The following is a 25,383-nucleotide window of genomic DNA, read 5'->3' as shown; positions in this document are numbered from 1 at the left end:
GTGCTCTTTTTATAGAAACAAAACTCTCCCCATCTCTCTCACAAACCGCAGAAAAGCCTTTTCAAACAAGCTAAACCGGAAGAAGAGTAAACGCTCCCGTCACCGGAAAACTGCCTAGGTTTCGCCGTTGAGTAGTTTGTAAGATCATATAGTTGATCGCAGTAAATAGTGAGTGTTTACTTGAAAGAATCGGCCATGGAGGATCATCTTCAGATTTCTCCGGCCGGAGCAAAGGCGATTCCAGGAAAAGAGCAACAAGCCGCTGGATATGGCATACTTCTGCAGATCATGATGCTTGTACTCTCCTTTGTTATTGGACATGTGCTTCGTCGTCGTCATTTCTATTATATTCCTGAAGCCAGTGCCTCTCTTTTGATTGGTATTCTTTAAATTTTTTGTATATTTTGCATTTAGGTTTATAGAATGTGAGTCTGAAAATGCCAATATGAAGTATTGTTCAATTTTCAGTCTTTTTTTGCATTTCAATTTTCCCCTTTTTCTGTTCTGGGTTAATATAACGTGACTCTGAAAATGTCATGCCTAATATGAGTAGCATTTTCCATAACATAGTTTCTTTTTTCTTCTGGATATTGTTCAATTTCATCCTCCTTTTGGCTTTTTCAAATGCCAATATGAGCATGTTTTTCCATACTTTGCCATGAATTTTTCAAATTGAGGTACACTTCAACTGGAATTTGTTGGGAACTTCGTTGGATGAGTTTGCGTTTGTTGTTGTGGGTTATCGTTTTAGAACACAGTGGAAGCAGAATATTCATACAGGTGTTATCAACTAGTTGGGAGTTCAGTTGTTGTTGGTGTTTTTAGATTATGCCAAGGAGTCTGGTTAGTTTGTTTCGATCATTGTATGTTTAGTTTGGTCTTAAGATTTAGAGAAACCTTAAATTGAGTATTAGAATGAATAGAATGCTATCATAGCTGAAACTCAATTAGTTTGGGAGTGTGACTTTTTCGTGTTTTGTTGATGTTGGTAATAGTGCACTAATCTAATGAGTGGTAAAATGCAATTTGAGTACTGTTTTGACAAGCTTGTTCTGCATTTTCCATTTACTTGACCAATTGAGGTACCCTTTAGCTTGGGGCATACTGAAACCTATGATGCTTGGATTTTCTTTGCGGCAGGTTTGATTGTTGGTGGATTGGCTAATGTTTCAAATACAGAAACAAGCATTAGGTAGTTCATTGAACTTTTATTACCATTTGGTTCTTGAAGATTTTATTTGTTTCTATGGGTTCGTGTTGCTACACTTTTGACTCTTTCTTTTTCTCTTCTTACTTGGCAGGGCATGGTTTAACTTCCATGAAGAGTTTTTCTTCCTCTTTTTACTGCCACCGATCATATTATATCCACATTTAAATTCTTTCCTGCAGAAAATTTTCTATTGTTGTTGTTCCATACTGTAGTTAAATATTCAGCTTATTTTGGAATTTATGAACAAAAGAGCTTTTCCTTGACCTTCTTTGCTTACTCAGTCAGGATTTAGTCTATCACCTGTAAGTTTTCTTCTCTTCGTACTTACTCGATATGCAACCTGCTTTTGTTTTTGCATTGCTAACATCATGGCTTTACTGATGCTGTAAGCAGAAACCGTTCTTTTCAAACTTTGGAGCAATTATCACTTTTGCTATTGTAGGAACTTTCATTGCTTCTTTTGTTACTGGCATTCTGGTGTGAGTATTGCTTGCGTCTATGATTTTCTTAGTACTATCAGTTTTCACTCTTCATATAATTGATTACTGTGAATGCAATTTTTTGCAGTTACCTTGGTGGAGTTACGTATCTCATGTACAGACTTCCATTTGTAGAGTGTCTGATGTTTGGAGCTCTTATATCGGCAACTGATCCTGTCACTGTTCTGTCTATTTTTCAGGTTAGTTTTTTTATTGACGTTCTTTATAGTTTCAATGAACAGCTTTGCTTCCTGTATTAGACTAGTCACTTTTGACCATTTTCTCTTTTCCATTTTTATGTTTGTTTGGTTTGGTACAAACCACATACGTTGACACATAAAATCAGTAAAAAGAATCCTTCCATTATGAAAAAGGCAACTTTTTTGGTGACATCTTCACTGTTTGCATGATAATGTCATTGATCATGTTAGCGCTTAAATTCCGCGTATATGATTGCCAGGAACAATAGAGATAGAAGACGGCTGGGTAAGGAGTATGAGATATGTTAGATCAGTATACTGTCATGAATCAGAACAGGAGGGTTGTGATAGGCACTTAGTGATCATTCGTCTCATCAAGCAGACCCTTGCTGATCTAACAAAACAAATGAAAGGGACTCTGGCAGTCCCGTACCATCAGATAAAATTATAAGGAAAACTGTACCAAGTCTCGAACTTGGACTGAGGGCCTAATCATATCATAAATCGGTCTACTAGGGATAAACCACAACATACTAGTCAACTTGTCCACTGACAGAGGATGCGGGGCATCTAACCGAAACATATGACTGAAAAAGGGCCGCAATTTAAAATTATAAGCAAAATAAGATAGACCCTTCGAAACGAAGTGAGATGCTTACACTGATCATGAACATGCTCAAACATCTGGTTCTATGTCTGCCTCTATATCTGTACGAGAAGTAAGAGGTGAGTCATCTATACCTGTAAGCTTTACCGACTGTCCCTAAAACACTGACACAGGTATTTGAAGAAAATGTGCATGCGTGAACGGAGTTGTAGATGAAAGAAAATGCAATTGATGCTGAATTGAACTGAACTGTGCAGGAATGATTAACTGAAAACTTCAACTCACACCCCTGGTTCCCGTTTGAACTGCATGAATGCATATATAACTATGAGGTTATAACTGGGGAGGGTTCTATCAAGAATCTGTCTTATCTCATGATGTCAACCTCATAGTAGAGCAGTACTGTACTTGAGTTGGGACTACTAGCAAGCCCTGAATTTGCCGTTATCTGGTTGTGTAGCTGGACATAGTCTAATGGAAAAAATATAATCCACACTTGTACGTGTGGTTTGGGATGGCACCACTCACTGGTTGATACAAACATCCACTCAATCCTTCCGTCGCCTCCCATAATGCAACTACTATCCTCATCCTTAATTCTGAGATACTGTAAACCAATACAGAAACATATGCATATATATGAAGCTGAAATATATAATAATGCAACTTTGGCAACACATGTATTGCATCAAGTATTAACTGAAGCTCAATTGATCTTAATTTTAACTCGCAACTATGTAGAAGCCCGTCCCTACATATAAATGGCTGCCCAATTCACTATCACGACAATCATACAATTCATCAAATAGGGTTTGATGTTATGAAGATTTAATATAGAAGACAATGTGTATTATCAAAAAATAAAAAATGTAGAAGACAATGCCTTATGGAGGAAGGTGATTATCCAAAATATAGACAGCAAGGTAAATGGATCACTAAGAAAGTCAATTCTTCATATGGAACTTGCACATGGAAAGTTATCAGGAAACACTGGGAGGAATATGCTTTAAACATTGGGTTTACAGTAAGCAATGGAAGGAAAATATCTTTTTGGAGTGAAAACTGGTAAGGGCCTGGTCCTTTCAAAGATCTACTCTCTGATTTATTTTGTTCAACTACACCTGAGGCTACTATTCAGGAGACATGGATCTCTGAAGGATTGAACTTTTCTTTCAAAAGAGTGTTAAATGACTGGAGGTTGGAAGGATGGCTGAAATGGTGAAGACATTGGACGTTTGCCAGCGTAGGGGTGGGCTGAAGCGTAGGAGTGCTGACCTCCTAAGTTCTGATGGTTTAAGTTTATCAAGGTCATCCCTCATACTTGTTTGCTATTTTTTTTTTTGTTTTTTTGATGAACGTGGTGTCTAGGCCAGTTTTCGTGCACCTCGACTAATTCCACGGTATACCTGCCACCTCCCACCAGCAACAGGTGCCAGGTAACTCTGTCCTCCAAGGCTAGGACAGATGGGAAGGATCACCTAATTTTTTTTTTCTAGCTGAGTTTTGAACGTTAGACCTCAAGGTTCTCAACCGCTTCATTGACCACTAGGCCACACCCTTTGGTGCACTTGTTTGCTGATTTTCTTCAGTACAAAATTCCTCTTTCTTGATACTGATTTGGTAGTGTCATGCTTATCAGGTCTTACCCGTAAAACCCCTAGGTGACAGCTAGTCATCCTTTTATTTGAAAAACCTATATGGATAAATTTAGTAGAGTGGTTTAGAGAACAAGAAAATCAAAAAGCCTATATACTTCAGTATTCGGTTACCAAATACCGAAACTGACGATCGAAATTTTGAAATTTACTCCCGAATATCTTATCATTTACTGAATATCAAATCGCCAAATTTTTCAGTCCGGCTCGGTAATTCGGTGATTTATGCCCACCCATATTTCCAGGATATCAGGAATTCGGAGGATTCAGCTACACAGAAGGGATGAAACAACAAAAGATTATCAGTTAGCTCTGGCTCTGCATATTCCCAACTCTCAAAGCCAACTCAAGCCCCAAAATGGCTTTTGGAAGTTTATCTGGAAAACCTAAGCTCCCTTCTAGGTGACATGTTTCATTTGGCTTGTTAGGGAAGCCTATTTGGATCATGAAATAATACAGAAAAGGGTATACAACTGAGCTCCGGCAACTTTTTTGTCAAGATAAAGAAGAGAGCAACACTCATCTTTTCAGGCACGACCAAGCTGACATGTTGTGTAGTTATTTCTTGCCTTAGCTGAGACACAATGGGTGATGGCAAGGAGCTCTAAGGATCTACTGTGGTGATGGAACACCAATTAAACAAATAATAGACATAAGAAGTGGTAGATACTTGAATGCTTTGAAGACAGATGAAACTCTCTACGGGAAGATAAAGATGAATTGTTTAGTGCTTTACTATTTTTGGTTTAAACAAGAATGTCTAGAAAATATAGGATCTATCTTTGATGTCCTAGATTACATATAGAGAGTTTTGTTTATCTTCCTATTGTAATCCCTTTTGATCTGGGAATCTACACAACTTGTGTAAGTATCACTGATATATATATATTGTTTACCATGTAAAAAAGAATATTAAAAATTGGGGATGTTTCTGGCGAAGATACTTATTTTTGAGAATTAGTACTATTGTATTCTTCAGCATTGAGAATGCTGGCCACCATAAAAAACATGTTACAAAGAAAGCCGACTCTAGCTGGTAAGTAGCCAATCTATCCAGAATTCACAACAATCATTGTGTCTTTTCCAAAAGTTGTAATACTCTTCCAGAAATGGGTCTGGAATAGTAATGCGCTGAATCTAGCTAAGTTCCATTTTTTCCTGGAGCAATAGTTTGTCTATTCTTTTCATCCAGAAGAGCCAAAGTAGATGTTTGGGGGTGATCACCCTTATTTTCCTCTATGTAACCTTGTTATTGTGTTTCCAGGGTAGCCGTACCTCTTGTGACAGATCTATCACAGTCCATTGATTCACTATCACCAAATAGTGAACATCAGTGACCAACCTGTCCAAACCCCACAGGAAGCAATACCAACGACCTATTCAAGTAGCTAAAGACAAAATATAGAAATTTAAAACATAAGTTATTTTCATATATGTGGAGAACTTTCCCATACATGTTCTGCTCTTGAGTTGGATAAGGATTAGCAAGGTAGACTACTTGCAATTTAGGTCAGGTTCCATCAGACCATCACTACCTTAAAAAAGGAAATAGCTGTGTCATTGTTTTAATCTTCTCTGTCAGCTTCTTGTCATTTGTTGGTTGAAATTATTTGCACGAGGCCAATTTAGTGGGTTTAGGTAGTATTTCTGATAGCATTGACAGAAAAATATCTTGTGTTTGACAGAATGCTTGGATATAGTGTTGGTTAATAGAGTAACTTGAGTTTTGTGCCTCCACATGACTGCTCTTTGGGTATTTTAGATGATGCTACGTCACAGCTATAAGTTATGCGTTTATCATAAACCAGGTATATATACAACAACAATAAAAAAACAACTCCCCAATCCCAAACATGTTGGATCGACTATAAGAATCCTAATTTACTATGTCGCTCCATTTAAGCTCATCTCAGGCAAATAAACTAGGATATATAATTCAAAAAATTTAATAGATCATACCTTGTTGAGGGAGATACGCAAATCGAAGAGGAGAGTCACAGTTGCTGAGGAAAACTCAATATTAACAGGACATGACTTTGAAACCTTGCGGTTTCAATAGAAAAGATTTAAGAGTGTTACATTGGAGAAAGGAAAGAGGGAGAAGTTGTTTGGTTTTTCCATGGTCTATCACCACTCTCTGTCATTGGAGGTTGAATATCAGATCTGTTGGGTATTTTCATTTATTGTTTGACAATCAATCCCTTTGCCAACTTATGTGGCTTTTCATAATTTTCAAATTGATATAGGTAGGTCTTAACTGTGTCATCATTGGCTAAGCTTTGCTGTCCTTTTGTTGAACGAGTTTGTTTCTTTGACATGATTGTAGGAGCTTGGCACAGACGTGAACCTATATGCTTTAGTGTTTGGGGAATCTGTTTTAAATGATGCAGTAAGTCCTACTCATTCTTTTATGTGAAAGGTTGGCGTTTCGCTATGTCGTTTGCTTGTTTTCCTATATATTGGGATTTTAAGTTGTGTATATGCATTCTTTACCAAAAAATATTTATGTATTGCATTTTGTGTATTTATTTCTTTGTTTTTCTTTGTATGCTGCACACTTGGAAGATGGCAATTTCCTTGTACAGGTTAGTATACACATGCTTAACTGTCGCACTGGTATTGATATTCAAGGAGCATCTGCACATACAAATAGATCCAGATGGATTGACAATCAAGAACTGGATTGTTTTGTAGGACAATGTCACTGGTCAGAAGCCACATGTCAACTGATCAGAATTACTTCATGATAACCATCCGATTTGTTGAAACTTTTATGGGATCCCTGTCAGCTGGTTAGTATTTTGTACCATTTAGTTTTTTTCCTCATCTTTCTTCACTCAGTGAAAGCTAATGTTGGTATAAGAAAGAGAAGGTCAAGCAAGTGTCGATTTAAGGAAAAAAAAAACTTTTTTAAACTATTCAAATTATGTCATTTTCTGGAAAATCCTGAGAGGATGCTCTCTTTTCAAGCAGTCTGAATATATTTCAGTTGTAACTGCTGGAGCCCAGAAATTTATCCATGGAAAATAAAAGGAACTGCTGGAGTTAGTATCCATATACTTACTTTTGTTCTATAAGAGCATGATTTTTTTTCATTAGTTTGACTTGAATTTTTTTTTCAAATCAACTAACAACCTACTGCTTTGATTCTACAGGTGTTGGAGTTGGATTTGTTTCTGCTTTGATATCCTTCATGTTTTACTTTCTTCCAGCAGTGCATCTTTCTCGCATTTTGTATGCACAGAAAAAATGAACCAGGAACTGTTACCTCCTTAGTGATTTCTAACCAAAATTTGTAGGTCCTCTAAAGATTACGGTGCCTCTATAATTACTAACTTTTCGAGGCACCATGATTCTTATTTAATAAGTTTAAAGGTTCTATTATATTTAGTATAAATGTGCATTTGATGCTTTCTAGCTCATAAAGTGTTGTAGTGCCTTGACTTCACACACCTTTTCAAATATGCTGGCTTGGATATTGACAAGTAAGTCAAGTATTTTGTAGTTTTTTGCACCATCTGCTTCTGACTGATGATATTGATGGCGTTTCTGCTAATTCTGTTGTCAGTCTTCAGAACTTGGAGAGCTGTTTGTTTGTCCTCTTTCCATATTTCTCGTAAGTAACTACATTAGATTCTCACTTTTTTACATTCTATCTTGGTTTTGTGCCTAACATGTATTTTATCATGAACCATCATCTTCCAGATATATGCTAGCAGAAGGTCTTGGTCTCTCTGGCATAGTGTCTATATTGTTCACTGGAGTCGTAAGTTTTCATCTGCAATTTCTCTTCTTTTTTTTTCATTTTCTCTTCCTACTAGATGTGCTTAGTACTTCTGGATTGTATTTTAGGTTATGAAGCGCTATACGTACCCGAATTTATCAGAAAGTTCACAGCGATTTGTGTCGGCGTTTTTTCATTTGATATCATCTTTGGCTGAAACTTTTGTGTAAGTCGGGCATTCCAGTTTCTGAGGATTTGTGATATTTTGTTCCCATTTTTGTTAAATAACTCCAGTAAGGCTTGTTATTGTTTAACGTGCAGATTTATATATATGGGATTTGATATCGCGATGGAGAAACATAGTTGGTCCCATGTGGGATTTATCTTCTTCTCAATTGTATCCTTAACATGTAGCCTTCTTTATATATTGTAACTTGTTCCTCAATATTTTTTTGAATCAAACGTTTTTCCCTTAACTTCTTGTTTGCCCCAGCTGTTCATTGTGATTGCGAGGTATGTTTGTTAATCTGTTTCTTGTTCTCTGGGATTACACTTGGTTGCGCGATTTTATCCCAAACTCATTGTACCAATGCCTATGTTGCTCTATGTTTTCCCCGTATTTTGGATTAAATTATGGATGGAATGATCTCAAGGTTGTAAATCCATAATTACTAATCTTTTTCCTCTCTTTCATTAAGGGCTGCCAATGTGTTTGGTTGTGCATATTTGGTCAATCTTGTACGACCTCCACACCAAAAGATACCAGCAAAACATCAAAAAGCACTCTGGTACAGTGGTAAGTGGTGAAGAAATTATTTTTTCAGTCTATGTTTTGGCTTTTTCAATTTTATTTGAGCTCATTATTAATGTGGATGTCAAGGACTTCGAGGCGCTATGGCTTTTGCCCTTGCTTTGCAGTCAGTCCATGATCTTCCTGAAGGACATGGTCAGACAATATTCACTGCTACCACTGCCATTGTTGTATTGACGGTAGGCAAACTTACTCGAGTTTTGATTTAATTTCTTGTTGATGGCTATATGCATGAATAAACTTTCCTGAAATCAAGCAGCAAAGAGAAACTAATCGAAATAAACTGACTCTACTGTGGTTGAGAAACTGTTGATAGGATGAGTACGTAGATGCAAACATTGAAGTCTGATTAGCAGTTGCAAAGATTTCCTCCTGTGCTAATTGCAAGCATTAGAGTAGCTGGTCAAAAACTTCTATTGTGATTCTTTTAATAAATGAAATTGGGTAAAAATTATTTTTCTACCATCAAGTTTTTCTAGGCCTATGTATCACCAAATAACAAAAGCTCAGTTCTTTTACTGCACGTAATGAACTGAGAGATTCTGTCATTAGACCTGTATCATGTATATCTGTCTCCCTATTGCATAATGCTAGCAAAAGTATACATCTAAATTTTGTCTGAGAATGCGCTAGTTCTTCCTCAAAAAATTCTCTGGTTCCACTCTTTCCATATCATCCACCAAATGGCTGCAGGGATGATATTCGGTGTTCCATATCTCCTATTTTGGTTTCCTATGCGCTCCTGAAACCAACACTGCTCTTTGGTACTTCTTGGCATGCACCACTGAAATTCTAGTTGGTTCAGCATCATGTCCCAATAATCTCGTCTGTCTGCAGTGGATGAATAGATATTTCGTTGGCCTTTGATAAAGAATCGATGGAAAACTGCTCATATCCTAACTCAAAAGGCACACATCTGTTACATATAACAATTCCTCTCCTTTGTAAGTGTTGTGTTGGACATCCCTCATTGCTACCTGCCATATTAAAGATTCCAAATAAGCTTCCATGGACCTGCATTTGCATTGCTGGACAGGAAACTGTATGCTGAACTGTGAAATGGCTTTTTCTGCTTTACATATCAAATAGTCTGGAATGCTTGTGTTATTTGAGTGTTGCTGATGTGCTGGATTAGTTGGCATATGCTCTCTAGTTTACAATCATTGCAGTGTCTCCTTATTGGGGTGTCCTGTCCTTATGTTAGCCATATTCTGCAATTACAGCTGTTGGGTTCCACCAGCCTGAAAATTTCAGGGGACTGTTCCTTTAGTGGACAATGGCCTATCCATGCCTCAAGAAGAAATGTATTTTCTTGTCATCTCCTACTTTAAACTCTTTTCTACCTGTAAGCTTCTCCCATAGTGGTCTAATCTGACAGACATGTTTACTTAATAATCCATCGCCTCCCATTTCATATTTTTCTTTTACCACTTCTCTCCAGAGAACTCTTTTTGGTAAATCTCCATAGCCGTTTAAACAGAAGAATTTGGTTGTATACTCCTTGATGCCTTTATTCCCAGCCCCCCTTCTTTTCTGACTGCTGTGGTAGTATTCTCTTCTCCCTGTTGCCCTGCTATGAAAATTCCCCTCAGTTTGTCAGTTTTTTCTCTACCCTTTTAAGCATTGAGAACATGGACAAGGTGTAAGTTGGCAGCACATCCAGCACAGAATATATGAACACCAATCTACGTCCACAAATATTTTTATTTTCAAATCGCCAATTTCCTTTCACATTTTTCCAAGACTCGTTCTCAAATATTTTCAGCTTTGAAATTATTGCCCTGTGGCATGCCAAGGTTTTAGATTCTTTGCAGCCTAACATCTGTGAGTCCCTGTATTGTTATCTACTTCGTTGTCTGGAATAGATGGCTTTTTGATAAATTTATGTGCAGTTTTGTTGCCCCTTCAAATAGCAGAATTAACACAAAAGAATTTATGTTCCTCTTACTTCACTCAAAACTAGAGTGTCATCTGCATATAAAATGTGAGACATGTACAAGTTCGAGTGCCTTCTTACCCAAGCCGAGAAGCCCATTCTCCAGCTTCTTGGATAGCCACCTTTGCCATTGTTGAAGAGTCCCATGTCGGATGAAAAAGGGATGGGTACATCTCCTTATATGGACTTGGGCAATCCTCCCCGCATGAGCTAGCTTTTGGGGTTGAGTTAGGCCCAAGATCCATTTCTTTACATGGTGTCAGGGAAGGACCCACCCCAATTATTGTGTACCAATGTTGGGTGTTGTAGTAAATCGCCTATGAACCAGATGTCCAGCCCTGGGCATGAGATGGGATATTGAGGAGTCTCATATCGGATGAAAAAGGGATGGGTGATCTTCTTGTATGACTTGGCAATCCTTCCCTCGTGAGCTAGCTTTTGAGGTTGAGTTAGGCCCAAGATCCATTTCTTTGTGGACATAGTGCTTAAGCCTTCCATAACCAAAATAAATAAAAAGGGAGATAATGGGTCACCTTGAGTCAAACCCCTGCTAGAAGAAAAGAAAGAAGCCTACTGGTTCACCATTCACCAAAACTGAGAAACTTCATTGCCGAAATGCAGCTCCTACTCTAACTGCTCCAGTCCCAAATCCCATATCTTTGATAAAGTTAATATCTCAATGGACATGATTATATGTTTTGTCTATGTCTAGTTTGCAGAATAATCTAACTTATCTATAAGATCACACATTCGTTTGCGATTAGGACTAAATCACAGATCTGTCTCCCGTTGATAAATGCCAGTTGTGTGTCTGCCACCACCTATGATATTACCCTTAAGTTCTTTCCACCAATAGCTTCGCCAAAATCTTGTAAAAATTTCTACAAGGCTGATTGGTCTGAAGTCTTTAAGCTGGCTAGCACCATTCTTCTTTTGCATACACATGTGACTTATGCATTCTTCTTTAGAAGACATTTAATTATAATCTTGTTATCATGGGGTGCGATAAATTCTTATTAAAATCTGTACTGATTTGTCTCTACCCCGGTTTAGCTATTTGGAGTTGTTGTGTTACATAGTTCAAGATTTCTACAAAGTTCACCTTTTTTTTGAGAAAGGGAAAAAAAAAAGAAAAAAAAAAAAAAGGTGAACTTTGTAGAAATCTTGAACTACAAAGTTTGGGCGTAAATTTTTGTTGGATGTAGTATGTACTAGAAATTAACCAGAATGAAGTTGAGGTTTTAGCCTTTAGTTTCCTCCTCCATGTAATTGTAGATTAAGAACCTTGTGTTGATGTCTACTAAGGTCATACCATATTCAAAGCTGTACAGTAAATTCCTTGATCGGCAGCTACTAGTGTATAAACTATGTAGACCTTTTCGTGGCGGGTGCTTTGAAGAATAAAGGGTATTTGCAAGAACAACAGTACTTCAGTCTTAGAGCCAAATATCCTTACACTATCATTATCTTCAACCAACTCTAAGGACTCTTGTCACCTGGCATGCGTGTTAATAACGACTAAGCTTAAAATCAAATTATTCAATAATGGCTAACCTTAATTCGAACTAGTCAATATCGCCCATATTGATATTTTGCTTCCATTAGGCTTTTTTTTTGCCAAGTCCTCAAGTAAAGAAGTTGTGTAGGTCTTTTGAGGTAACTTTTCTCTATCTAATATTAGGTCTACTTTGTCATTTATAACACATTCAATCATCATGGTGACTGATACATTTGGAGGTCTACATAGGAAATGACAAAAACCATGTCACACTATGTTCTTCCAATTTTTTTCCCTCAATATGCATTAAGGGGCCATTTGGTTACTGCTTAGAGTTATGCATGTATTAGTTATGTAGAGTTCAATTATGTAGGGTTTAATTATGTAGAGTTTAAAGAAATTAGTGAGCTAATTCTCAATTCCAAAACGTTTAGTGAGCTAATATTTATTATACCCATTAAAATAAATAACTATCTAAATAACATGTTAAAATTAAATAAATAACAATAGCTAAAAACATAGAAAGTAAATAACAAATAACTAAAAGCAATTAAGTAATTTGTATTGTATATGATTAAGCAATTAACAAGACAAAAAAATCCAAAGAATTTTTTAAAGTAAATAGCAATTTATGTTGATATTGTTATCACTTGCAATGATCAAGATGGTATCACTAATTTGAAGAATCATCTCTTTAAGTATTTCCAGAAAGACCTTGACAGGCTGAAGTATTTTCTAGGTATTGAGGTTGCTAAGTCTGGATAGGTATTGTTATTTCTCAACGCAGGTATCCCTTAGACATTCTTGAGGAGACATGAATGATGGATATAGACCCATTGACACACCTATGGATCTGAATGTTAAACTCCTTCCAGGACAAGGCGAGTCACTCAGTAATCCTAAAAGGTATAGACGGTTGGTTAGAAAGTTGAATTATCTCACAATGACTAGACCTGACATCTCTTTTCCTATGAGTGTTGTAAGTCAGTTTATGACTTCCACTTGTAATAGTCATTGGAATGTAGTTCATATTCTGCGATATATAAAGTTAGCTTTTGATAAAGGACTACTCTTCAAAGATCAAGGCCATGAGCATATCATTTGATATGCAGACACTGATTGGGCATGATCTCCCTCTGATAGACGTTCTACATTTGGCTGTTGTGTTTTAGTAGGAGGTAATTAATTGTCGTGGAAGAGTAAGAAATAGAGTGTGGTTGCTCGATTTAGTGCAAAAGCTGAATATCGAGCAATGGTTGTAACAACTTGTGAGCTAGTTTGGATCAAACAGTTGTTGAGAGAATTAAAATTTGGCTAAATTAGACATATGGAACTTGTGTGTGATAGTCAAGCTACTCTTCATATCACATCAAATCCAATGTTTCTTGAGAGGACTAAGCACATTGAGATTGAGTGAACCTTTGTCAATGAAAAGATACTCATAGGAGATATTGTTACAAAATTTGTGAAGTCAAGTGATCAACTTGCAAATATCTTCACCAAGTTCCTCACTGGTCTTCATATTAATTACATCTATAACAAACTAGGTACATATGATTTGTATGCATCACTTTGAGGGGGAGTGTTAGAATAGGAATAATATATAATATCCTACTTGGTAAAGAATTGTATTATAGTGTCTATAAATAGGGTCGCTGAATAATAATATAGACACACAATTCAATAATATTTCCTCCAATATTTCTCAGTCTTATTCCTAGTTACCAAATGCCCCCTTTTTCTCTAGAATGTAGCTTCATCGTCTCTGGTTCTAGTTTTTTGTTGGTTACCAATATAATAGTTTACATATTTACCATTGTTTTTAAGTAAATAAACAATAAGAAAAAAGAAATCAAGGTTAGTTTGATCCTTTAGGTGTTTCATCCTTGTAAAGCTAATCTCATAATTAGTTATCCCACGTTGGATCTTGTTGAAAGAATACTGACATTGCAAGGTGAGAGAAAAGAGGGCATCACAGACGAGGATGACAAAGTAAGGGTGGAGGATGCACTCATTAAACGGGGATGACAGTCACACTTTCATGAACTCTTGAACGAAGGAGACAGATGCATCATGCCTGGGGATTTGGAGCACTCAAAGAGACACCATGATTTTGGGTGTTGTAGGTGTATAAAGAGGTGGAGAGTAAGGGAAGAGCAACTGGGGCGGATGAGATCCCGATGGAATTTTTGAAGAGTGCAGGCAAGGTTGGTATGGAGTGGCTAACTGGGTTGTTTAATGTCCATTTTTAGGACGATGAAAATGCCCAAAGAATGGAGGTGGAGTACAATGATTCTGTTGTACAAGAACAAGGGTGACATCTAGAATTGCAACTATAGGGTTATCAAGCTGTTAAGTCACAGTATGAAAGTTTGAGAGAGGGTGGTGGAGGTGAGGGTGAGGGGTGTGAAAATATCCCTGAACTAGTTCGAATTCATGCTTGGACATTCAATTGCAGAAGCCATTCATTTGGTAAGGAGGTGGTGGAGCAATATAGAGAGAAGAAGAACTTGTACATGGTGTTCATTGACTTAGAAAAGGCTTACGACAAAGTTTCAAGGAAGGTTTTATGGAGATGCTTGGAGGCTAAAGGTGTACCTGTGGAATACTAAGGGCAATTAAGGACATGTACGATAGCATCAATAGGGATCAAACCTTAGCCTGTTTTATTGCCTTGGTGATAGATGCATTGACGTGATAAATTTAAGGTGAGGTGTCGTAGTGTATATTATTTGCAGATGACATAGTTTTAATTGATGAGACTTGCAACAGAGTTAACGTTAAGCTAGAGATTTGGAGACATACCTTGGAGTCGAAAGGGTTCAAGTTGAAGTCCTAAGTTGCTCGGACTCGGGTGCGGGTATCCGAGACGGATGCGAATCCGAGAGTCGGATTCGGCAAAATCCAAATTTTAAGATTCGTGGGTGCGAATCCGAGTATGGATACGGGTGCGGGGATACGGCTAAATTTTTTCAATATTATAAAAATATAGTTATGAAGATATTCTAAATTTGAAAGATATGTTGTGATAAACTTACATGTATTTTGTAGAATTCAATCTTCCATTCTTCAAGATGAAATAAATGTATATCAATGGAAAATCACGAGGAAATAAATGTATATCAATGGAAGATTAAATAAATATATTTTTTTAGAAAATTAAAAAATTCAACCAATAATAATAATAATAACAATAATAATAATAATAATAATAATAATAATAATAATATTATTAATAATAATAATAATATAAAAACACATCACCTAAATAGGGCGTTTTAATATTTCTTTTTTTTATAAAAAAAATAAAGTAATTATCCAACTAAATAGGGAGTTTTAAAAATTAAAACTTCTCATTTTTAGTCCTACTTATAAACAAATTGAAAAAAAATTAAAATTAAAATTATTTAAATTATTTCTCTAAAAAAACATACTAACTAAACAATCTGTTTAGTTTACGTGAAAATTTCTTCTTTGTTTTTAGATATCTCCATCATTATTTTAAAATTTTGAAATTGATTGCCAAAAAATTAAATAATAAATATATATATAAAAGATTTCCAATTGAAAAAACTTTATAGTTGATGACTGATGGGATGTTACACTACTTTTGTTGAAGACTTTTTGGTCTTTCCTTTTTCAAGGATATATGTATTGTGTATATATATTAAATAATTAAATAAGAAATATGAAGTTAAATTTTTTTAGATATCTCCATCATTATTTTAAAATTTTGAAATTGATTGCCAAAAAATTAAATAAGAAATATATATATATATATATATATATATATATATATATATATTTCTTATTTCCAACTGAAAATCTTTATAATTGATGCTGATGGGATGTTTTTCTGACACTACTTTTCACTTTTTGATCTTTCCTTTATTCAATATATATATTTCCAACGGAAAATCTTTATAATTGATGCTGATGGGATGTTTTTCTGACACTACTTTTCACTTTTTGATTTTTCCTTTATTCAAGATATATATGTATTGTGTATATACATTTTCAAAAAAGATTAAAAAAAGACTCTATTTCATTTAATTTTTGAAGAAAAAACTCTTCTTTCTTTCTCTTTCTCTTTACTTTTTCAACTTTGTCTTCTTTACATCGCGTCGCCGGAGCGTCGCCGGAAACTGATTTTCTCTGCTTTCGTCTATTCTCTGTATTTTTTCAAGCTTTGTTCTCTTTACGTCGTCGGAAACTGATTTTTTCTTCCCCAAATCTTTTCTCGGCTTCGGTCAAAGTGTCCGGATCGGATTGACCGAATCCGACACGCACCCCGCACCCGCACCCGCACCAGTGTCGCGTCGAGACGGGTTCGCCTGCAAATATGAAGAGTCCGCGCAACATAGAGTTGAACAGGACCAAGACAAAATACTTGGAATACAAGTTAACTGACATAATACATGAAGCAAATATGGAAGTGAGGCTTGAGACAGGTCACCCAAAGGAGGGGAAGTTTCAAGTATCTTGAGTTTTGATCCAAGGGAATGGAGAGATTGATGAGGATGTCACTCTCTGCATTGGTGCAGGGTGGAAGAAATGGAGGCTTGCATTCGTAGTTGTGTGATAAGAAAGTGTCATCAAAACCTAAAGATAAGTTCTACAAAATGATAGTTAGACCAACTATGTTGTATGGACGGAGTGTTGGTCAGTCAAAAACTCTCACGTTCAAAAGTTGAAAGTTGCAAAAATGAGGATGTTGTGATAGATGTGTGGGAATGCAAGGAGAGATAAGGATTAGACAAGACATTCAAGACAAAATGGGAGTGGCTTCAATGGAGGAAAAGATTCGGGAAACGAGACTGAGTTATTTCGGGATTGTGAAGAGGAGATGTTCGGATGCCCCAGTGCGGAGGTGTGAGGGTTGGCTATGGATGGTTTCAGAATAGGTAGAGGAAGACCGAAGAAGTATTAGGGGGAGTCGAGAGGTGATTAGACAGGACATGCCACAATCTAACTTATCGAGGACATGACCTTAGATAGAAGGTTGTAGAGGATACACATTAAATAGAAGGTTAGTAGGTAGCAGTGTGTTGTTTTGTTATCCAACAGCACCTCTACTTCTTGAGGTAGGGGTAAGGTCTGCGTACACTACCCTCCCCAGACCCCACTTTGTTGGATTATACTGGGTATGTTGTTGTATTATATTATTATATTGGTATTGCTCATACCGGAACTGAGTCCAATATAAAATTTAGTGAACTTCAGGACTATTTTCTTATTCCCGGTTACCAAATTCCCCTTCTTCTTTAGAATGTTGCTCCATGATCTCTGGTTCTAGTTTTTGTTGGTTTCTTATTAAGTTTGTCAATTAACATAACATTGCTATCACATGCAAAAATAGCCTATATTATTCTTATGCTTGTTTGGCTGCTTCATACTTATCATTCATGACATTTATGTGTTTGATAGGAATTTATTTCTTCTTCAACATCCACCACAAGGACTTCTTCTCTAGGCCATTAATATCATGTGAAGATCTTTCTCCTCTTTGTGCAAACTGTGATTAATCCATTTTGCAAAAATATAGTCTCAAGATCTACCGCGTAGCCTAAGTTGGTTCTCTGTCAGCCTCTAATTCTTCCATGTCAATGCCTTAACAGTTTTTCTAGAAGTGTTTCATCATATGACTCCGAAATTTTCAACTTATACAATTTTGAATATCTCCGTTAGTCTTATGTATTTGGACAAGTGCTTCTTCTCTAGTCGTTTGGCATCTTTCCACTCCTTTGATATAACATCGAATAGTTCTACTCCAACCTCTCCAAGGCAATCTTTTTCAAACTTTCGTTAGGTACCATTTTGACCACAGGTTATGCTAACCTCATATTTCTTGGTGCTTACTTCTCCCGGCTTAATTATGAGTGTAGCTACAATTTTCATCTTCCACGGATGTATAAAAAAATCTATACTGTTCTTCTGACCCTCATTATGTATGTGTTTGATAAAGAAAATAATGGTTTAACATTTCACACCAAAAGGCTTCTGAAGACATCACATTGCATAGTTAATTAGAGAACTCTATCTTGGATGAAATCAGAGAACTTTATCACAGAACAAGAAAAAGTTGATTAGAAGACACAAACTGATGGTGAATAATGTCTCTGTTCTGCTGAAGCCATGCACTCGTACATTTTCTGAAACTACTGTCCTTCATGTAAACTTTTCTCCTGAGATCCTAGTGAAACCCCAAAACTTTATATTGCAAAAAGTGGGTTTGACAATTCACATGTGTCATTCTACAATCATAATGTTTCAGAGTAAAGTTTGCCAATAGATGGTTTTTACTTAGCATGCACGTAGCTGAATATTACTACTTCGAAAATATTTACAACGAACCGAAGTTTTTTGTTGCTCTAGAATATTTCACTTGGATTACAGTTGCTCCTTTCTACCTGTTCTTCCTCCACACTGGATGGATGATCTCTTCCACAATAGATGATATAATCTGATCAAATTCCGTCTGCAACTTTTCAGGTTTTGATTATTGGAGGATCAACAGGAACCATGCTGGAAGCTTTGGAAGTTGTGGGTGAAGGTCAATCTGGCTCCATGGATGAAGTAAGTGCATTAGCCAAGCTGTTTCCCAACTTTGTAATAAGTTACAATGTTTTGCTCAGTGCACTAATTCTTTCTCCTGCTATTTTCTGATTTTCAGACCTTTGAGGGGAACAATGGATATATAGCTCCTTCTTATAGTGATGAATCTTATGATGGTGAACCGTCATCAGGAAACAGGTTCAGGATGAAACTTAAGGAGTTCCACAAGAGGTAATGTTCTTTTACTTGTAGCACAATGTCTAAGTGTTGGGTGATTTAAATCTTGGTGTCTTAATTTTTTTTTAGCTTTCCACCCGGTGTCCGGTACCTACATTGTTCTCCTTAATGTTATCAAGTCATCCCAGCTAACTAGCTAACTGGGTAGATCACTGCTGCGAGACGCAGGTTGTCTCATCTTTTAATGCATTTAATTGTTTTCTCCAGTACTACTTCGTTCTCAGCATTGGACAAAAACTACCTCACTCCATTCTTTACTACTCAAGGTGGAGACGAAGATGAAGGTAATTCTTTCAACATGCTAGTTCCCATTTACCTACTTTGCTTGTTGTGCTCATTATATTGTCTAATCATGTATACAGTTGTGAACTCGATAAGCCCATGCAATATGACTTATTTTTTTATGATACACAGATGAGCCAATTATGCACAGCTCCAGAAGAGCCGGTTATGACGGCCACTGACTTTCAAATAGCACAATCAAAATTTCAAGATGACAAGATAAGTACGAATGACATTTTGCTGCAAAGATAAAATCAACTTCAAGTATACTCAGTGGACAATGAGTGGTTTGTTGATTGCAAGTATGCATTAATTATGACGAGAAGTTTAGATTCTTTAGTGGTACAAAGAATAACGGGTGGCAATTCAGTATAGGAAGTTTAGGATTTAGCATACCTAGCAAAGCAAAATCATCTGATATCCCTTGTATATGAATGTTCAAAGCCAGGATTAGGAACGGAAACAGAACTCCAAGTGGCTTCTATATGCTGAAATGGCGATATGATTCGCTGATCTTTAGCTTTTACGAATTAGTGTAAAGTAATTACATATTCCACTAAGCTTGAAGAGTGTTGCTTCGTGCAGCCCATTTTATCAGCTTCATTTTCACAAGCATTATGGATCATTACAGCCTTGAATAGTCTGTTTTAAGGTTACTGTCAATGAAAAAAAAAAATAGTAGAAAAATTCAACCATTTTTAGCTGTTTCAAGATTTGGCAATCTTAAGTTGTCAATTTATTTGGGATTTAAACTAGTATGAATGATTGAGTAGCTTGTTGGTTTTGTTATTCTTTTCCTTGCTAAGGAGTTTGTTGTTAAGCTATTTGAGCATACAGTACTAGTGATTTTGGATATGCTATGAGCCTATGACCATGTTGAGGGGTAGAAATCAAGTAGGGGTGTACATAGGTCGATTTGATTTAATTTTTTTATTTATCAAATTAATAAGTTGCGTTGCTTTTGAAAATTTATAAACCAGGTTAAACCAACAAGAGTTGGTTTTTTAGTTTGGTTTGTTTTATGAGTTTTTAGCTAAAATCATCCTTAAACTATACTCCAAACTGCGATTAAATTCTTAAAATATCATTTTTAGCAGAAAATATTCTTTAAATATTTAAAAGTTAACAATTTTCATCCTTCTACTTGAATTTGTCAAAACACGAACAAATTCACAAAAATTAAGTCACTCCTTTGTATTTATTATTTTGAGATATGTCACAAAAATATTTTTGTGAATTTTTTTCGACAATTGAGTTTAGCATTAATCAAAATCTTTTAATTTGACAATTTTTTTCATTTATTTTTATGGGATTTTTAAAAAAAAAATTCAGTAGAAATATGTTTCTTCTCAATTGAATCTGCTAGAAGCAGTGTTTGTTGGAGACTTCCACTTCTAATAATGGAGAATGAAACACGAATGCAAGACATAATTAGAATTTTGATCACCTCAATATGAGATTGCCCCGGAAAATTATTGATGTAAATACAATTTTTCTTTGAAAATGTAAAAATGATTAAGCTTCAACTTCTTTCCGTTGATAAATGAAAAAAAGAGCAAATCATGTATCCTCATGCCTTCCTAATAATTTTGTCACAGTAAGCAATGGTGTCCAAGATTTTTAATATATTTTTTTTCAGAAGCTTTTTATAGTAGGTAATGAAATTATGTAGGAAAACTTTTGTTGATAGTCACATGAACTGCTCATATTTTTGTAGCATGCCTTAGTTTTTTTTGACAATATTCAACAGAAGAATAGAAATTGTTAACTTTCAAATGTTTGGAGGATGTTTTCTGCCAAAAAGAAAATTTTAAGAATGTAATTTAAGTTTGGAGTATAGTTTAAGGATGTTTAGAAAGAAAAAAAAGCCCCCACAACATAAGACATGTGATTAATACTTCAAAATATTTCTTTTGTTCTTATACTAAGATACAACAATTATATGGAGCTTTCAAAGAAAATAATAAAAAATGAAAATAAGTCATGAAATTATACTAAAATATCGTGTCACCAAAAATAGCGACAGGGGCGGACCTAGGTGGAGCCTAGGGGTTTACCGAACCCTCTCGTCAAAAAATTACACTGTATATATAACATCAAATTCTGATTTTATGTGTGTATATATTAAAATGAACCCCTTGAAAACAAAGGATAGACTTTGCTCAATTGATAAGTGATTCATGAAATGCCCCTTTGACATGGGTACAAATCCCACTAGCAACATTTTTTCCCTCTTTTTTTTTAATGCTTTGGAAAATGGAACTTTTGGGCTTAGCCTTCTTCTTCCTTTTCATTATTTTTTTCTTTTATTTCATTTCTTCTTTTTAATTTGTTTTTGTTTAAATTTATTAGACACATTCTTTTTTTTTATATATTTTTTTTTATATCTATTATTCATTTTGTTTCAACGTAATTCTTTTTTCATATACGTTTGAATAACTTTTTAAAAAAATGATGAATTATATTTAACTTGAAATTGAGATAGTTATTTTTAAAAAAATGTAAATTAGATGTAATTGAATGAAGAAACTTAAATATCGTTAACATGCTTTTAAAAATATTAATTTAATAGAATTCATGAAATTTCTTTTATATTTTTAATTCTATTTTAGAGAGATGGAAACTAAACTTATTTGATTTATTCGTTATTTGTTTTTTATTTTACAAATTATGACTAACCTCGTAAATTGAACTATATGAACTAAAAAAATTGACGATGCTATTTATTTATCTTCTGAATATGCATTATAATATTAGTAACTCTATTCTTACACACTTTTAGAGAATCTTGACGATTTTCATAGTAATATTTGATTGATTGGATACTAATTTAAAATTTTTAAAAAGTGAAATATAAAGTAAAATATTACAAAATAAAAGTATAAAAAGCACAAGAAATTTTAAGAATGCTCGATGGAGCATGATAAAAGTAAAAAGAAATGTTTAATACGCTATAATAAAGTGAGTTAAATTTAGCATGTTAAGATAAATATCTTTCTTTCCCGTCTCGCCCGCTTTTTCATCATTTAATATTCACGTGTTTTAGAAATTAACTTATGTATACAATCGATCCACTAAAATTCTTATCAGTGCATCTTTGTCCTCGGTATCTTTGATTAGTTTAGTCTTTACCTTTATGAACCAATAAAATATCTATGATTCTTGTACAAAGAGTATGTCGAGGGGCTACAACGCTTACCGCGCACATTACCACCTTAGCTTCTTCTTTATACTTTGAACCTCTAAGCAAAAATCCTGAGTCCGCCACGGAATAGCGATAGTAAAAATACTATTAATAAGAGATGATGGAAATAAAAATAGCTTGATTTCTTAGACTTTATATTAGATTATCATTGATATACCAAATCTTATAAATCTATTATGTGTGAGACTCTCATTGATACACTAAAGTGTAAACATATATACCATCTTTAATTATTTTTCAATGGTAGGTTTAATCAAAACAAAAATTTATAAAAAAATAATTGGTGCATGTAATTCAAGAAATGTCACTAGTGATGTATGCTTTTCAGAGATTAGGTCGATATGGATTTTTGTTTTATATGTGTCATTTTGTATCTTGCATAATATCATATATTTAAAAAATCATACCCAAATCCACTAAATTTTGTAGAAGTCAAAAATATTAAGTAATTTTTTTTTTCTTTCAAAATTATTTATTTTAGAAAATTGAGGTGATTGACCAACCATTTAGAAAGAAGTAAGTGTTTTTGAGTAGTCGTCGAAGTTGCTTTTCAAAAGCTAAAAACAATAATTTTCTCTCAATAGTACTTTTTGAATCTTGAGCAACATAAGTCACTTATATTATTAATGAAAGTTTTTTTTAAAATCAATTTAGTCGTATAAACTTTTATTTTCCTAAATCAAAAAGAAATTCTAATAAAAACATTTCTCAAAATAAGTTTAATCAAACATGTCATAAATTTATATTAGATAAAGTCATTCAACTCACAATATTATTGGCTACAATAAAACTCTTGCGTAGGAATTAGAATGCCCCTATGGAAGGTGAAAATAATCCTTTATTATTTGTTGAACAATTATCATGTTGTTGAAATAGCTAATTATCTATTAAATTGATCATTACTTTAAATTCAAATTTAAAATATAGAAATTAAAATTTGAAAGATTGGTTTTAAGAATTTCTTTAAGTTTTTTTTATTTTTTATTATTATTAAATACGAATTCAACTTACAATTTTTTTTTTCAACTTCAACTATTACTTCTTTTCTTTTTTGTAATCTCAACAAAATATCTCTAAACTTTGTCATCGTTTTCTAACCATTTGTTTTTCAAAACTTGATTGCACATGACTTATACTTATCTAAAATTAACAAATATTACGTTCATGTAAAATGATGATAAGATATAAAATATTAGAATTTATTAGAAAAATCTTATGTTTTATAAGTTATGGAAAAATTGTTTTCCTTGTGAAATAATCTTTGAAGCTAACGATGGTAATGGTCAAAGGTGGTAAAGCTGATCAGTGGACAATAATGATAATTGTGAGGTGGTAATTGAATAATACCAGCTAGTGATAATGTTTATATACTAATAACAGATGGCGGATGATTGATCGATGATATAAAATAATACACAAGTTAATGATGAACAATTATTTTCTCATAAATCTTTTAAGTCAATAATGTCTTAATATTGATGGCAGATGATTAATCGATGATTTTAGTTAATGAAAGTAATTAATAGAGATGATCAATAGAATAATATACATGTTAATGATGAACGATTATTTTCTCATAAATCTTTTAAGTCAACAATGTCTTAATACTTTTAGAGTTTGATAACTAATCCAAATATATTGATTTAAAAATGAAATGAAATTATAATTACCATAGGGATTAGGAAGTACTTGAAAAAATTATTGGTCATATATAGGAGTTAGGACCTACATTTTTTTTGGAATTTGGAAATGGGGATGCACATTACTATATTCTACTTTTTCCCAACCTAACTTATTTTTTGCTGGCTAATGTCTACATCATCTTCCCTTTGCTCAACTTTGTTCTTAACTTTACTTATGAAATATCTTTGCTTTCTTTATACTTCTTTTACAAAGTATTTTAGAAGAAATTGATAAAAAAAAATAGTCCCTTATGTTTAGAAAAAGTCTAAAGTAGTCCTTTAATTATATCCCTAATTAATAAAATTAATTGTAAAATTTAATGAGAATAATGAAAAAAAATTTATTTGAAGAATTTACAGTTAGTTTTAGACTATCTTTTATGTTGGTGTAATTTTTTATGTTTTATTTTTGGAAATTTAATGAAATTTCCGATGTTCTTGGTAAAATATTATTTTCACAGATTTCGCTAAATCTAACAAGTTGAAGGAGATCAATAATATTTATTTTTGATAAATTTAAAGAATTAAAACTTTTTAAAGAGTAAGATGTTTATTTTGGATCTACTCGTAAAACAATGGAACTATTATTTTATTTTAATTTTTCAAACATTTTATTCCTAGCTTATCAAGTTACATTTTTCTATTTTCGTTTGAGATTTTACATACTATTTGACGTCATGTTATTCACTATAGTATTATTTTCTGAAATCTACTACTTAAAAAAATATATGGGAAAATTGTATATAATAACAAACTATTAATTTAAATTAAATTCTATAAGCATAGTTTGATTTAATTGTACTTCATGGTAAACTGTTGCTATTTCGCCTCTCTCCTGGTGAATCTCGCTCGCCACTCTCGTTCTCTCCCTCGCCTCTCTCGCTTTTATACAAACACAAATGTATAAAATGCGTTTTTGTTTATATAAAGCGAGAGAAAATTGTATATATACATATATTTTCGTTCCTCTCTCTCCCCTCTCCCAGATCTCGCTTGCCAGTCTTTCCCTCACCTCTCTAGCTTATACAAACAGAAATGTATAAATTGCGTTTCTGTTTGTATAAAGCGAAAGAAAATTGTATATACACATGCAAATATATATATCTTCGTTCTATACACTTATAATTATACAATACAAATATTCCCCTGCCCAGTTCTCTTTTACCTTTCTCTCTTTCTCGCTTTATACAAACACAGATTATACAATTGACTTTTGTATATGTATACCGAAATAGAAACATATTATATACAACTGCTTTCTTTTGTATATGTATAGCGAAATATACATATTTATGTTTGCTA

General features: G+C 34.2%; 1 protein-coding gene across 1 annotated transcript; it reads left to right on the top strand.

Moving 5' to 3' along the window:
* On the top strand, window positions 1–19,787 carry LOC125854916 (sodium/hydrogen exchanger 6-like). Its single transcript, XM_049534517.1, has 22 exons — window positions 1–379; window positions 1,141–1,192; window positions 1,302–1,361; window positions 1,488–1,512; window positions 1,604–1,689; window positions 1,778–1,889; window positions 6,478–6,540; window positions 6,717–6,736; window positions 6,846–6,943; window positions 7,307–7,335; window positions 7,605–7,636; window positions 7,720–7,767; window positions 7,857–7,917; window positions 8,004–8,101; window positions 8,197–8,272; window positions 8,369–8,388; window positions 8,574–8,671; window positions 8,756–8,865; window positions 18,613–18,696; window positions 18,794–18,906; window positions 19,120–19,196; window positions 19,327–19,787. Exons 1-22 carry the CDS (start codon window positions 196–198, stop codon window positions 19,374–19,376), a joined length of 1,596 nt encoding a protein of 531 aa, XP_049390474.1. The 5' UTR covers window positions 1–195; the 3' UTR covers window positions 19,377–19,787.
* The last annotated feature ends 5,596 nt before the right edge of the window (window positions 19,788–25,383 follow it).

Source organism: Solanum stenotomum, chromosome 2 (genome assembly GCF_019186545.1).
Source record: "Solanum stenotomum isolate F172 chromosome 2, ASM1918654v1, whole genome shotgun sequence".
Lineage (NCBI taxonomy): Eukaryota > Viridiplantae > Streptophyta > Magnoliopsida > Solanales > Solanaceae > Solanum > Solanum stenotomum.
This window is presented reverse-complemented; position numbering and strand designations above follow the sequence as displayed.

Coding starts and splice junctions, on each gene's coding strand:
- LOC125854916 (XM_049534517.1), top strand. CDS start 196: ATGGAGGATCATCTTCAGATTTCTCCGGCCGGAGCAAAGGCGATTCCA. Junction 1,513..1,603: donor CAGGATTTAGTCTATCACCT/GTAAGTTTTCTT, acceptor TGCTGTAAGCAG/AAACCGTTCTTTTCAAACTT. Junction 8,866..18,612: donor CTGCCATTGTTGTATTGACG/GTAGGCAAACTT, acceptor GCAACTTTTCAG/GTTTTGATTATTGGAGGATC.